The sequence below is a fragment of the Balaenoptera acutorostrata genome, chromosome 3 (genome assembly GCF_949987535.1).
Source record: "Balaenoptera acutorostrata chromosome 3, mBalAcu1.1, whole genome shotgun sequence".
Lineage (NCBI taxonomy): Eukaryota > Metazoa > Chordata > Mammalia > Artiodactyla > Balaenopteridae > Balaenoptera > Balaenoptera acutorostrata.
The window spans coordinates 61,051,396-61,068,451 of NC_080066.1; the positions used below are offsets into that span (position 1 = coordinate 61,051,396).

The 17,056-nt window shown below is 37.9% G+C and overlaps 1 protein-coding gene across 3 annotated transcripts in view; it reads right to left on the minus strand.

Annotated features, from left to right (window-relative positions):
• SCAPER (S-phase cyclin A associated protein in the ER) overlaps window positions 1-17,056 on the minus strand; it is a 473,879-nt gene that overhangs the window by 71,841 nt on the left and 384,982 nt on the right. For all 3 annotated transcript variants that reach the window (XM_057544059.1, XM_057544058.1, XM_057544060.1), the window contains exon 26: window positions 5,524-5,756. In XM_057544059.1, coding sequence (XP_057400042.1) covers window positions 5,524-5,756 — 233 coding nt within the window. The remainder of the gene's footprint in view (window positions 1-5,523; window positions 5,757-17,056) is intronic.

Genomic DNA, 17,056 nt, shown 5'->3' on the forward strand with positions numbered 1-17,056 from the left:
AGGTTACCTGAAGCAAATCATGGCTACATAACTGAATACTTGGAAAGCCAGTAAAAATTCATTTGCAAGTTTCTGTTGATTTGGAAAAAAGCACTTAAAAAAAAGTATGACCAAACAATGTGTATATATTACAATTTTTTTCATAAAATAACCACATATATATGTACCAAAACCAAAACAAAACCAATGATTATCTTTGGGTGGTGGGATTAAAGATAATTTTTGTGTATTCAACAAAATCCATTGTGCTCTTCTGTGTTTTTCAAATCGTTTTTCTCACTGAGCACATATTAATTTTATAATTAGGAAACAAGTTATTTTAAAAAGGGGAGGGCTTCCCTGGTGGCGCAGTGGTTGAGAGTCTGCCTGCCAATGCAGGGGACACGGGTTCGAGCCCTGGTCTGGGAAGATCCCACGTGCCGCGGAGCAGCTGCGCCCGTGAGCCACAATTACTGAGCCTGCGCGTCTGGAGCCTGTGCTCCGCAAGGAGAGGCCGTGATAGTGAGACGCCCGCGCACCGCGATGAAGAGTGGTTCCCGCTTGCCGCAACTAGAGAAAGCCCTCGCACAGAAACGAAGACCCAACACAGCCATAAGTAAATAAAAAAACAAATACTTAAAAAAAAAAGTAAAAGTCTATTAAAAAAAAAACGGGGAATGGGGAGAGAGGCAGAGGCAAGCTATCTGCTATTGCAAGAGAGACTGCACTCTTAAAGAAGTAGCAATGGAGCAAAGGTAATAAATCTGAGATATTTACAAGGTAGAATCAATAGGTACTAAAGACTTAATTGGATATTGGTTTAGTAAAGGATTGTGAAGAGTCTTTGACAATGCTCAGAATGCTGGGTTAAGTAACTGAATGGGATACTGGTGCTACAGATAAGGACAGAAGACACAGGAAAAGTATCTCCTTTGGGTAGAAAGATAAGGTGTTCAGTTTTGAACTTGTGGAGCCTGAGGTGCCTGTAGTACATCCTAGCAGCTAGGAAAGTGCTTGGCTAAAGTACAGTTTTATAACTTCTCCTTGAATAGATGCCTTATGTTTACTAATTTTTGATTCCAAAAGGCTGGTATCAGTGACTTGGACTCACCTATTTGCCTCTTGGTTGCAAAGTTTGATTTCCCTGTTTTGAGAGACAGATATAAATTTCTAATTGAACATGATGAAAAGAATTGTGCTTCAGCAAAAGACCATGAATAGCCAAAGGAATCCTGTGAAAGAACAACAAAGCTGGAGGTATCACATTTCCTGATTTCAATCTATATTACAAAGCTATAGCAATCCAAATAGTATGGTACTGGCATAGAAAGAGACATGTAGACCAATGGAACAGAATTGAGAGCCCAGAAATAAACCCATGCATATCTGGTCTATGAATATTTGACAAAGGAGCCAAGAATCTCACTGGGGAAAGGATACTCTCTTCAATAAATGGTGCTGGGAAAATCAGATAACTACATGCAGAAGAATGAAACTGGACCCCTATCTTACACCATTCCCAAAAAAAGAACTCAAAATGGATGAAAGATTTAAATGTAAGACCGGAAACCATGAAACTCCTACAAGAAAGCATAGAGGAAAAAACTTGACATTGGTCTTGGCAATATTTTGTTGGATATGACACCAAAAGCACAAGCAACTGAAGTAAAATAAACAAGTGGGACTACTTCAAACTTAAAAACTTCTGCACAGCAAAAGAAACAATCAAAAAAATGAAAAGGCAACCTGCAGAACAGGAGAAAATATTTGCAAACCATATACTGGATAAGGGGTTAATATTCGAAAAAATAAGGAACTCCTACAATTCAATGGTAAAAACACAAATAATCCAATTAAAAAATGGGCAAAGGACCTGAATAGACAGTTTTCCAATGAACACATACAAATGACCAATAGGTATAGGAAAAGATGTTCAACATCACTAATCATCAGGGATAGGCAAATCAAAACCACAATGAGATACCACCTCACACCCGTTAGAATGGCTATTATCAAAAACAAAAACAAAAACACAAAACAAAAACACTCCCAAAACCAAGAGATAATATTGGCAAGGATGTGGAGAGAAAAGTGAACCTTTGTACACTGTTGGTGGGAAAGTATATTTGTAAAGCCACTATGAAAAACAGTATGGAGGTTCTTCAAAAGATTAAAAACAGAACCACCATATGATCTATCAATTCCACTTCTGGGTATATATCTGAAGGAAGTGAATCACTATCTTGAAGAGATACTTGCATTCCCATGTTCACTGCAGCATTATCCAGAATAGCCAAGACATGGAAACAAAGTGTCCATCAACAGATGAATGGATAAAGAAAAGTGGTAAATACACATACACACACACACACACATATATACACACACAATGAAATATTATTCAGCCATAAAAAATAAGGAAATCCTGCAATTTGTGACAATATGGGTGGCCATATAAGGCATTATGCTAAGTGAAATAAGTCAGACAGTAAAGGATAAATCCTGTATGTTCTCACTTACATGTGGAAACTAAAAGAGCTGAACTCACAGAAACAGAGAGTAGAATGGTGGTTGCCAGAGGCTGGGGTGGGGGGTCGGGGAAATGGGGAGATGTTGGTCAAAGGGTACAAACTTCCATTTATAAGATGAATAAGTTCTGGGGATGTAACGTACAACATGGTGACTAAAAATAACAATACTGTATTACATACTTGAAAGTTGCTAAGAGAGTAGCTCTTAAACGTTTCAACACACACACACACACACACACACACACACACGGTAATTATGTAAGCTGATGGGAGGTGTTAATGAACGTTACTGTGGCAATCATTTTGCAATATATATGTGTATCAAATCACCACGTTGTACAACTTAAACTTACACAATGTTATATGTCACCCATATCTCAGTAAAGCTGGGAAAAAACAGAATTGCAGAGCTTCAGGACTGATGCATTTCCTGAGCAAATTTCAAACCAGTGTTTTTTCAAATTGCAATCTGCTTCTACCCTACACACAATACTGCTTTCCTAGAACTATGCTAAACACTTGACACTGACAATATTTGCATCTTATAGAAAAAAAAATTCTGATGTTTGATAGCCGAAAGATATTATTTGGGTATTCTGTGAAAGGTTTTTTTTTTAGTTTTTTTATCCCAGGACCTTGTGAAGTGTCTGGCACAAAGTGAGTACAAGTGATCATATTTTGAGGTGATAAATATTTGAGGATCCTTTAGATCTAGAAACTTGACTAAACCATGTAAAATAATGAGAATAAACACTGTTATTACCTCATCTTGGTTAGACATCCTCTTGCCTCTTCTGTGCCAGATTAGGAGAGAACAGGGACATATGTCAGGATGATGTGCCCTGTTCCAGCTCTACCTTAGGGATACAGGTCAGAGAATAGCGCCAAAGACTGTGTTGGAATGCTTTCCTCACAACTTTACAATGCTAGAGATATAAGCTGACAAAAAATGCACAGGCTGTAGCAGGCAGTGGTGGGAGATTTCCTGTCACTTCATATTTGAGAAGGTGAGAAAGAAAGCATGAAAGTAGTTAAACATGTTCTGTTTGCTTCATTAAGAAGATCTGAGATAAGGTTTGTGGTTCTACATATAGGGATCATCAAGCAAGCCTACAATGCATTATCTACAAGAAAACAATATTTACCAAAAGTGGTTCAAGTCAGATAAAGAGTGGAATGGTTTTGTACTGAAGTAATATAATTGTCAATCACCCTTTTTAAGTTACATGAGTTACTTGGTTTGGCAGATTACCATTGTTACTTTTATTCCCCAATAACCTTCTTCTTTTTACAAAGGATCTGGTAACTACAATAATATATGTAAAAATGTAGGTATTTTCTCCCGGAAGGCCCACCAGAATTGCACTGAAGCACTTGGCTGGACCTGCTGCCTCTTCACAGCTGAGGCATGTGGCTAAGCTGTCTGGATGACAAGAATGCAGCGTTGCTGCATCACAGAGTAGCCCAAGGGAGAATGCTGGGGCTGAATGGCATTCATCAGCAAAGAGGGCCAGGTTCTACAATGACCAAAAGGACATGGGGAAATTGAATGGGATCAAGCAACTGAGAGAAAGGCCAGGGAGGGTCAAAGTCAAGTGCTGTATGATAAATGGGTGTGGACCCAAAGGGCCTAGTACTCTCTAGCAATAAATATGCTCGGGGAAAGAGGGCAGGCAGATGGAAGGGACAAGTTAACAAAGTAATCAAGGGTAAGAAAGATACTGAATGAAACAACTGTTTTCAAGAAAGCACTACAAGGGGCTTCCCTGGTGGCACAGTGGTTTAGAATCTGCCTGCCAATGCGGCGGACACGGGTTCGAGCCCTGCTTCTGGGAAGATCCCACATGCCGCGGAGCAACTGGGCCCGTGAGCCACAACTACTGAGCCTGCGCATCTGGAGCCTATGCTCCGCAACAAGAGAGGCCGCGATAGTGAGAGGCCTGCGCACTGCGATGAAGAGTGGCCCCCGCTCGCCGCAACTGGAGAAAGCCCTCACACAGAAATGAAGACCCAACACAGCCAAAAATAAATAAATAAATAAATAAATTTATTAAAAAAAAAAAAAAAAAAAAAAAAGAAAGCACTACAAGAGACCAGTGTAAAATTTATGAACTGTGAAAGAAGCAAATGCAGAAGAGGGCATTCTCTTTCTCCTATGAACCTACTATAAGCTTCAGAGAGTAACAAATTGCATGGGTTTTGGAAGTCAGAGATCAGTGCAGATCACAGAGGAGTTTTTGATAGGTGGGACAGGTAATTGATTAACACCAGATGGAACCCTGTTGGGAAATTAAATGTCCTACCTGATTCCAGATTCATGAGGGGAAAAGAATTCAGATGTCAAAGTAGGAATAAATTTCCCAGGAGAGAAGGTGACCTTGGAAGGAAGCAGGGTCGACCTTGAACAGGTGTTAGGAATTGCCACATTTGTGTAGTGGAAAACATACAGCTGTTGGGAGTACAGCTAGACCTGAGTTCCAGTCTCAACTCTCCTACTTAACTTTTAAACTTATTCAGTACATAACCTTGGGCAAAGCACTTAACCTCACTAAGCAATTTCCTTACCCACAAAGTCTGTATTAGAAATCCTACACTTATAGGGCTGTAAAGCCTCTACTACAGTACCTTACACATAATGGGTGCTCCATAAATGATAGCTATTATTACTGTTTTAAATCTGAACCAAATTTATAACCAGAGATGACTTGAGATAGGGAAATTCTTAGAAATTCTTTGAGTTGGAAAGAGTTGACAGCAAAAAAAGTTATAAAAAGCTTGGACACTACCTATTCTAATATCAAATATCTAAATATCAAGAAAGACAGATGAGCTCTAACTGTAATGCTTTTCATTAGTAGGATTTTCCTTCTCTCTACAAAATGTGGTATATTTTGTATTAGGAATTTGTGGACGGTGTGAGAAAGATTGCCATCACATGAGCCCTGAGACTTAAATTTATTTTAATATATATTTTTTAACAAAAAAGACAGTTTTAAGAAATCTAGAAATTTACCTGATGAGGTCCTGAACTCGACTGTTAAAAGCATCACCTTGTGAGGGTTTGCTTTTCATTTCCTGTGTTGATATTTTTGGTGTAATCGGCTGGCTGTTTCCATCTGGTCGATTGGCAATCAGGCAGCCAAAAACCACAGCACTGACTTTGAGAAGTCCAGTTGTCAAGCCTTCGAAAACTTGCTTATTTGTATTTCTTCCCAAAATAGCATTATTTTCATCTGGAACATAAACCTAGATGGAAAAAAATACAGTAATTGTGTTTCAATAAAACCACCAAAAATGAACAGAGATGATATGGAAAATTTCTGGAATCATAAATAATTTTGAAATTCTAGAGGTGCCATCTGAATGTTTGAGTATTGGTTCTAAGGTCGGATTGTCGAGTTCAAATCTCAGCTTTGCGCCCGCTAGCTGGGTGACCTTGGGTAGGTTGCTACTTCCAAGCTTCAATTTTGTCATTTATAAAACAGGGATAATGACATTACCTATAACATAGGGTTCTTGTGAGGATTAAATGAGCTAATAACATAAAATGCATAGCTCGTGCCTAGGCGCATAATAAGCACTCAATAAATATTAGTTATTCAATTGAATAAAGTATATTAAAAATTTGTATAAACTCAGAAAACAAACCAGTTGGTAAACTGATAGCACTGTTTCTTGTTAAAGTGAATTTTAAAAATATCTAACCTAAATTCCTCTCTTAGGAAAAAATTTGCATTTCTTATTACAAAATGGTAAAATAGCTTTTTGCCTAATACATAGGGTCATATTGAGCTCTATTTATTTATGGTTTACAGGAAGTAATATGCCTGCTAAAAGCTGGACAAGGAGTCAGAACCTGGGCTTGGGTTCTGGCCTTGCAGCTATATGATCTTAGACATGTTCCTTAACCTTTCTGTGTCTCAGTTTCCTCAACTGTTAAATGAGGATAATCTTAGTATCTAATGAATCAACATATGTAAATTCTTAGAACAATGTTTGGCACATAGGTAAGTCCCACAGAAGTGTCATCTGCTACTGTAACTGCTACTCTTACTGTGATTCCTACTATTACCAGGAGTAAATACTACTGCGTGTGAACATCAGCTCTCGCAGAGAAGGATGACTAGAAGTACAGTGGCTAGATACATAATTACCAGGCTGGGAGCTCTGTGCCTTGGCATGTGATGCTGGCTACATAAGGGTTCACTCTTCCCACGGAGAAGAGGGGCTCCTGAAGGCCTCCCTACCAAGAAAGGGGCAGACAAGAAGCTAAAGGTGGGGAGGAAGGAAGTTTGGACTTGGAATCAGATAGCACTGTATTTAAGTTCCAGTTCCTCCTCCAGCATGTCACATGACTGTATGTAAATACTTCACATTTCCAAGCTTTGGTTTCTGTATCTGTCTACCTGCTAGGACTACCATGCAGTTCAAATAAGATGATGAATGGGAAATCACTTGGTAAATTATTACCAATAACTTCACAAATGCACTTACTTAATAACAACTAGTCTTTGCCTCATTCTCATTCTTTATCTGCACCAGTTCTATCAAAAGATAGAGGAATAAATGATCACTGGGATTCAAAAGGAAGATCTTTATAAACACAAGCAAATAGCCCCTCCATTGTTTATTGTTGTTGTTCATTTAGAGATTCCATGAAAGTTATTTTTCTGAGAATAGCCTTGTTTAAGACTGTTGACCATCTCTAACCACTGAGCCATTCCTAAGCCAAAGTAATTACAGTAGAATCTTTCTGCAGTATGTGCTGATGGAAGTTCCCTCTGAAACTCTATAAAACAGTCACAGAGCTTCTTCAAGCTGTGGCTAGCATAATGTAGCCTATCCCAATACAGAAGGTGGTATTAGGAGTTGAGCTTGAATCAAGGATTTCTGTATAAGTCAGGATAAGCTAGGTTATGCTGCAGTGAAAAATTCCTCAAAAATTTCAGTGGTTTCAAACAATAAAGCTTTATTTTTCATTCAAATGACATGTTCATCTGAGACTGGCTGGGGCTCCTGTTGTCCTTACTTAGGAGTCTAGGTGACAAAGCAACCATCATTTAGAGCAACAATGCCCAACAAAACTTTCTAAAATGATTGAAATGTTTCAATCTATACTGTTCTACATCTGCACTTGTCACATGTGGATAATGAGTACTTCAAATGTAGTTAGTGTGACGTGGGACTGAATTTTTAATTTTAGTTAATTTTAATTTAAATAGTGGCTAGTGTATTGAACAGTACAGAGGACTGTAGGTCACAGTGGCAGACAGCAAAAAATATCTCTGGAGGGTCTTGTGTCAACATTAAATGAGCTACCTGGAAATGACACATCACTTTTGCTAACAACTTATTGGCCAAAATGAATCACATAGTCCAATTCAACTACAAGGGAGACAAGAAACGTCATTCTACTATGTACTTGGTAAGAGGGGGAGAATCAGAACATCTGGTCCACAGCACTACCAACAGTATAATATTGTTTCTTCCGTTATGACTATACAAATATTATTCACAGTTAAGCTATTTAGTAAATGATTACATTTACTTTCTTGTACAAATTTTTGGTTTCACTCAGATGTTGAATTTCTTATGTATGTATCACTAGTTCATTGTCAATCTTTCTGGTTAAAATGGAATTTCCTCTCAAGTTCAAACACATCGGGGATTGATTCTTTTTCTCTTTTCAATGGAGACAATTGTCCTGAAACAGCCATCCTCCTGCTCTAATCTGGACTGGTTGCTCTCTAGGTGTACTACATAGCTCTCATTTTGAGATGCCCTTCATCTTCATCCTAAGAATTCCTTCCACCCCCACCCCCCCGACCCCGAGTTAGACTCCTTTATTTCTTGGATTCCAAACAACTTCCAAAGAAGTTGAAAGTTCTTTGGAAGAACTTCCATGGGAAGTTCTGGGAAGCATGGGAAGAAAAATTTTAAGACCTTGTATGTCTGAAAGTATATTTATTTCATCCTTATACTTGACTGATAGTTTGGATGGATATAGAATTCTTGGTTGGAACTAATTTTCTTTCAGTTTTTTTTTAAATAAATTTATTTATTCATTTATTTTTGGCTGCGTTGGGTCTTCATTGCTGCGTGTGGGCTTTCTCTAGTTGCGGCAAGTGGGGGCTACTCTTTGTTGCGGTGTGTGGGCTTCTCATTGCGGTGGCTTCTCTTGCTGCGGAGCATGGGCTCTAGGTGCGCGGGCTCAGTAGTTGTGGCTCATGGGCTCTAGAGCGCAGGCTCAGTAGTTGTGGCACACAGGCTTAGCTGCTCCGCAGCATGTGGGGTCTTCCCGGACCAGGGCTCAAACCCTGCATTGGCAGGCAGATTCTTAACCACTGTGCCACCAGGGAAGTCCCTCTTTCAGAGTTTTTAAGGACTGCTCCATTGTTTCCTACTTTAAGCACTGTTCTTCAGAAGTCCAATTAATTCCTAACGTTTTTTTACATGTCCTATTTTGTCCTCTCTGGAAACTTTTAGGCACTTCTTACCCCTGATTTCTTCTGTCGTGGTATAGGTCTTCCTTCATTTTTTGTTCAGAAACTCAGTGGTCTTTTCAATCTGAAAGTCATGTGTTTCACTTCTGAAGATATCTCTTTTATTACTTCTTTGCTAATTTCCTCTCATTTATTTTCTGTGTTGGATTTTGGTCCTGAACTGAGTCTTGAATTTTCTTGTATTTTTTTCTTCTGCTTTTCATATCTTTTTACTTTGTCCTACTTCTTAGGCAATTTCCTTAACTTTATTTTCCAGTCCTTCTGCTGAATTTTTCATTTCATCAATTGTATTTTTAATTTTCAGGAGTTCCTTTGGGCTCCCTGTATGTTTTGTTTCTACAGTACTTTGTTTTTGCTTCATGGCTGAAATATCTTCTCATCTCTGTGAAATTCTAATATTTTAAGATTTTCTTTTGTTTCCTGCATGGTCTTTGTTTCCTTTGAGTTCTTTCTTTATATTTCAGGTTGTAGGCTTTCCTCAATTATGTGGTAATCTGGGGATTTCTGTTCATATTTAAAATTAATGCATAGATGGATTTCAGTGTTTCACAATCTAGATCCAATAACAAGCTGGATACAAAGTCAGCATGAGGGGTCTCAATTTGGATGACTAAGCAGAGACCCAGCTGGGGAATCCCAACTGTCAATATTTACAGGTCTATTCTCCTGGGACAGTTAGTGTCACAAGAAGGGAATCCTATGCCCTCTAAGCCTAGAGTATATGACATGGCCTGCTCATTTTCTCAGAGGTTCATAGAAGGGGCTGAGTGTCTCAGTGTTTAAGGAACAGATTTTCACTTAATCATTTTGTTTTTGTATGATTTCTGTATGGCTGTACCTGGTGTCCCCATGTCCTGAGTAACTTTGGTTCAACCTCTTATCTTCTGCTAGTGTTTGGGGAGGGGCGTTCACTTGGCTGTACATGTAGCAGATGGGATCTAGGGCATCTGAACTGCCTCTATTTAGACTTCCAACCAATCCTCCTCTTTCCAGCCCTACTTGTACCCTCATTTTCTGAGATACTTGGGAACTCTAATTTTTGGGCCTTCTGGGGTTATGTGGCACAGATTTTCTTCTGGTAGGAAGACCTCCTGCTAATTGAGGTTTTAGCTTTTAGGTAACTGTTTTTCAATCATCTGCTTTCCAGATTAAAACATACTTGCTTTCCTTTCCTTCCCATTCTCTTTGTCTTTGAGGGGTTAGAACTTTATCTGTTTATCTATTTACCATAATATTAGTGGGGGCCTCCAGAGAGAGAGAATGTAACTTGTGTGTTCAATTGGCCACATTTTAAAATTAACTCAATAAATCACCTAAAGACACAAGTTTCTTTTTCTTTTACAAGCTACAGAAGGAATATGAGAAACACATTTCTGGATAATGTCAGGGTTCTTCATACATCACAGATTTTCATATTCCTTTCTTTTCAAAAACCTTGTACTGATGTTAAGTATTTCAAATAAAACACTATACATGTGCGTTTAGCAATCTTTCACTTCTCTAGAAGTATTTTATCCAATAATTATATCTTTTAAGAATATAGTTGAGAATCACAAAGACATTAAAGACTTCTGAGATACCAAAATTAGTGTCATTTATTTAATCACCTGCTCATCTAACATTTGAGTATCTACTACATCCATGGTCAAAGGAATAAAGTGATGCTCTGCTTACTCTAAGGGTCATTTAGACCCTGTATACTCTGATTTTACAAATAAGTGTAGAAAGCTGTGGTTTACTGGTTTATAGTAGAACAGAAAGAACAATACAAAAGAGAGAAGTGGTAGCCATATTAGAGGTAGGCAGTATCAAAATGTAACACTAATTCTGGAAGCATAAGAAGCAACAGATATAAGAATGCTAAAGGCACTGCAATGTGAGACGTTATTTTTACTGGACTCACTCATCTTTATTTGCACTGAAATTATTATTTACTACAAATCAGTATAACTGTTTATGCTCAAAATGACAACCTTAAGATATCAAAAAAAAAAAAAAAGCTAAATTATGAACCTCACTTATTTGGGGGGGGGGAAGAAAAAAGGATGAAAACTAACATTTATCAAGTTTTTCTTCTATGCCAGATACTTAAGTATTTTCCTTATACCATTATGTTTAATTTTTGCAGATTAACATATCAAAGTTCAGAGATAGCAAGCAACATGTCCAAGTTTCACAGCTAGTTAATAGAAGAGCTGGGACTTGAACTTGAGTTTATCAGACTCTGAAGCCCACGTGCTTTCTCTTACCTCACACTGACTTCCTCCCACCGGCCATCTCCTTTACTGAGGATTCTGGAGCAACTGTCTCAACTGGAGGGAGGTGAAAACTGATCATGGGCCAAACATTGCCTTTCTGATGTCTCTTCCATTAAAAGTTCTTAATTAATTTGAACTTTATTCTTGACGAAAGGGCATGAAAATATTTTATTTAAAGGTTGTTGGAATAATTACGGGTGAAATATACTAAACTTATTATTCAGAAACCGTAAATGTGGTTCAAGGACCAAATGTTACTCCTTCATCAGCCCCCCCAAAATAAGCTCAATGTAAAGTAAATCAGATCAGCCCCCCCAAAATAAGCTCAATGTAAAGTAAATCAGATATATTTTTACACTTTTCTTATTTTCTCTGTCCACAACTGACAACTTTTGATTTTTCTATTTCATTGGGGCTTTCTGCTTAATTTTAGAAACACCATTTTGGCAGTTTTTAATAAAGTAAACAGAAATTGAAAAACTTCTCTAACAATCTGGCAATTATATGAAGAACACTTGTGGTCTGCAGGAGCCAAGCTTGTCATGGTGAATCCTGGGACCTCAGACCTCAGTCTAAAGGCCTTCACTGTACTGAACAGTCTTTTATTTTCTCACTATGGTCTCCTATTTTCCAACAGTCTAAGCCCCTCACCTCATCATATTTTCACCCCAAATTTGTTTTTTTCTAATTTCCTTATTTAATATTGATTCTTTCACTGCTGAGAATAGAGTTTTCTTTTGCTTGTAACCTTTGGCGAAGTCTTTGTCTCATCAGGACATTATTTTATTCAAACGGTCACAGAAATTCTCCTCATCCTTCTATATAGATTTTTCTTTTGCTGTTTTAAAACCCTTTTACCACAATGTTTTAAATAGGAAACTGATGTTTAATCTAAGAAAGAATTTCAAAATTGAATGAATTAAAGTATGAAGGGGTTTATCTTCAGTTAGACAAAAGGTTCTTTCTAGTCTTCAAGAATGAGATTTGATAAAGAGAAACTTTAAGGAGAAGGTATCTACACTGTAAAGGATATTCTATTCACAGCAGTACTCTGCACTGTTGTCTTTTGTCTAGTTGGGTATCACTGTTACTTGCCAGAGGTAAAATAACTCGTTAACAGCCTGCTCTTTTGGGACACTTAGTAGATGAAATGCACACCTAGAGTTCTGATATACGCTTATAGACTAACACTTGAGTTTGAACTTCCTTCTAACACAGCTGCTGGGCCAAGGGCACATTGCAAGTTGAGGGGCCTGTCCTTTAGGAAAGGTGTGCAAGCAACATCTCCCTTCCCCCCTGCCCGCTGTCTATTGCACACCTGGCTTACCTGAGTCTGGAACACATTCCATCCTAGGGTGGGTGGTCTGTGGAGGGCAGGGGAAGGTTGCCTTCCCAGCATGCAGCAGTGCTTGTAACTACCACCTGCTGGTACGTACCAGGCCTGGCCTGGGAAAAAACAGAGCTATGTAGCTTTTGTCTCTTCTGAATCTGTCACTCCTGAGGCAGAAATCTAAAAACCACAATTTCTCTTCAATGGACGCAAGGTATTTCCTTTAGTATATTTCTTTAGGATACAACTGGTGTGGTTATTATCTTACTCTTATAGTAGCAGCAGACTATAAGTAATTTCATATAATACTCTTATTTATAAAATTTCTCCATCTCAAAAAATATTTGGCTTTCTCAAAATTTGCAGATATTTCATATAGTTTTAGATCAAGAAAGAAACTTAGAATCAATTTTTTTCATTTTATATTTGAGGAAATCATTGTCTAGAGGAGAAAGAGACTTTCTTGAGAATGAAGAAACCATCAGGGCTGGAATAAGTACTGTGCTACTTCTCTAAACCTACTCCAAGGAGAAACCCAATATCTATAGGGCTAAGCTCTGAGGCAAAGTGTTTTAGCAAAATTAAATTAAAAGTCATTATCACTTTTAAAAGATGAGCTCATACTCTTTCTTTCCCCCACTACCTCCCACCACCAAAGTAGTTTTGAAAACTTTCTACATTCTTTTTTGCAATCCAGAAAGATGCTTTTATTAGTAGTATAAATCTATCCATCTGTAACATGATTCCATGAGAGAGAAAATTAACTTGGTAATCAGTGGTAATTCTATCCAACTAATTTTCAGTATTGTGAAGTTGGGCTTAAGTATTTTTAAGTCGTAGAGTGTGTTCACAATGGTCAGAATATGAACTAAACTCACTGAGAACCAATAGGAGATTGTTTAGAAAGCTCCTATCAAGTCAATGTCAGAGTATAGGGAAAAAAAGGCAAAAAAATGTGGAAGGGCACCAGCATCAGACACAGGTTTCCACATTGCTGGGACCATTTTATTTCCTAAATAAACTGTCTTCAGACTACAACAGTCTTTTCACCATTGACATTTTATAAAACATCTATGCTCATGTTGTATTATGTATAAAAATAGAACTCATGAATGATATTTACCCTGATGATTTACTTGGCTTAAAAGCATGAAAAGAAATTACATATGAATGGCTAATAGTTTTTCAACATTATCTTTTTTAAATTTCACAAACAATATCAAGACAATATTAAAGAGGATGGTGCATTTTATCCCAAATATTATTACCCTTTTTAATATATTTATGCCTTTCAGACTCTGTTTATACATTTTCCAAAATCCTAAATAATATAATTTCAGCAAACTCTATAGTGCATGCCTTAGTGGTCTTGATGCTCGGAAATTTCTTTGTTATTAATGTTGAATCATATTGTTTTTCTGCTCAAAAGAATCCCTGGCTTCTTATCTCCTGCAAAGCTAAAGTCCAAAACTGCATAATGGCCAAAAAGGCCCTTCCTGATCTGTCCACTTCCCCAATTACCTCTCTGAATTCATGTATTACACTTTGTCTGTATGGCTCTTACTCTTGCTCTGCTATTTCCTCTGCCTAAATACTCTTCTCCCAGGTATCCTCATGACTCATTCTCCCTCTTCCTCTAGGTCTCTATTCAAATACCATCTTATCCATAAGCTTTTCCAGACTATCTCTTTAAAAGTTACATTCTTCTCCCCCAAACCCACTTCCCTTTCCTGTTTACTCAGCTTTATTTTTCTCCCATTGCAATGGTCACCTTCTAAACTAGTATGTATTTCCTCTCTCTCCAAGCTAGAATATAAGCTCCATGAGGGCAAGATTCTGTTTTGTTCAATTCTCTGTTCCTGGTGCCTAAAACAACACTGGCTACATAGGAGGTGTTAAAAAAAAATCTTGTTGAATGCAGCTAGATATTGATTTTCAATTTAAAAAACCCAATTATTGTAACATATTCAGAAGTTCCAAGTTAAAAATAAAACCAGCACTTAAGGGACTTCCCTGGTGGTCCAGTGGTAAAGAATCCGCCTTCCAAATGCAGGGGACGTGGGTTTGATCCCTGGTCAGGGAACTAGGATCCCACATGCCCCGTGGCAACTTAGCCCATGTGCTACAACTACTGAGCTCGCGCACCTCAACGAGAGAGCCCGAGTGCTGCAAACTACAGAGCCCATGCACCCTGGAGCCTGTGCACCACAACTAGAGAGAGAAAAGCCTGCACACCACAACTAGAGAGAAGTCCGTGCACCGCAACAAAAGATCCCACATGCCTCAACGATGATCGTGCATGCCACAACTGAGACCCGACGCAGCCAAAGAAAGGAAAGAAAGAATAAAAACATGACATTCACAGAAAGATAGACAAGATGAAAAGGCAGAGGGCTATGTACCAGATGAAGGAACAAGATAAAACCCCAGAAAAACAACTAAATGAAGTGGAGATAGGCAACCTTCCAGAAAAAGAATTCAGAATAATGATAGTGAAGATGATCCAGGACCTCGGAAAAACAATGGAGGCAAAGATCGAGAAGATGCAAGAAATGTTTAACAAAGACCTAGAAGAATTAAAGAACAAACAAACAGAGATGACCAATAGAATAACTGAAATGAAAACTACACTAGAAGGAATCAATAGCAGAATAACTGAGGCAGAAGAATGGATAAGTGACCTGGAAGACAGAATGGTGGAATTCACTGCTGCAGAACATAACAAAGAAAAAAGAATGAAAAGAAATGAAGACAGCCTGAGACCCTGGGACAATATTAAATGCAACATTCGCATTGTAGGGGTCCCAGAAGGAGAAGAGAGAGAGAAAGGACCCGAGAAAATATTTGAAGAGATTATAGTCGAAAACTTCCCTAACATGGGAAGGGAAATAGCCACCCAAGTCCAGGAAGCACAGAGAGTCCCATACAGGATAAACCCAAGGAGAAACACGCCGAGACACATAGTAATCAAAGTGGCAAAAATTAAAGACAAAGAAAAATTATTGAAAGCAGCAAGGGAAAAATGACAAATAATGTACAAGGGAACTCCCATAAGGTTAACAGCTGATTTCTCAGCAGAAACTCTACAAGCCAGAAGGGAGTGGCATGACATATTTGAAGTGATGAAAGGGAAGAACTTTCAACCAAGATTACTCTACCCGGCAAAGATCTCGTTCAGATTCGATGGAGAAATCAAAAGCTTTACAGACAAGCAAAAGCTCAGAGAATTCAGCACCACCAAACCAGCTCTACAGCAAATGCTAAAGGAACTTCTTTAAGTGGGAAACACAAGAGAAGAAAAGGACCTACAAAAACAAACCCAAAACAATTAAGAAAATGGTAATAGGAACATACATATTGATAATTACCTTAAACATGAATGGATTAAATGCTCCAAGCAAAAGACACAGGCTTGCTGAATGGATACAAAAACAAGAACCATATATATGCTGTCTACAAGAGACCCATTTCAGACCCAGGGACACATACAGACTGAAAGTGAGGAGATGGAAAAAGATATTCCATGCAAAAGGAAATCAAAAGAAAGCTGGAGTAGCAATACTCATATCAGATAAAATAGACTTTAAAATAAAGAATGTTACAAGAGACAAGGAAGGACACTACATAATGATCAAGGGATCAATCCAAGAAGAAGATATAACAATTATAAATATATATGCACCCAACATAGGAGCACCTCAATACATAAGGCAACTGCTAACAGCTATAAAAGAGGAAATTGACAGTAACACGATAATAGTGGGGGACTTTAACACCTCACTTACACCAATGGACAGATCATCCAAACAGAAAATTAATAAGGAAACACAAGTTTTAAATGACACAACAGACCAGATAGATTTAATTGATATTTATAAGACATTCCATCCAAAAACAGCAGATTACACTTTCTTCTCAAGTGTGCATGGAACATTCTCCAGGATTGATCATATCTTGCGTCACAAATCCAGCCTCAGTAAATTTAAGAAAATTGAAGTCATATCAAGCATCCTTTCTGACCATAACGCTATGAGATTAGAAATCAATTACAGGGAAAAAAATGTGAAAAACACAAACACATGGAGGCTAAACAATACGTTACTAAATAACCAAGAGATCACTGAAGAAATCAAAGAGGAAATCAAAAAATACCTAGAGACAAATGACAATGAAAACACGACAATCCAAAACTTATGGGATGCCGCAAAAGCAGTTCAAAGAGGGAACTTTATAGCAATACAATCCTACCTCAAGAAACAACAAACATCTCAAATAAACAACCTAACCTTACACCTAAAAGAACTAGAGAAAGAAGAACAAACAAAACCCAAAGTTAGTAGAAGGAAAGAAATCATAAAGATGAGAGCAGAAATAAATGAAATAGAAACAAAGAAAACAATAGCAAACATCAATAAAACTAAAAGCTGGTTCTTTGAGAAGATAAACAAAATTGAT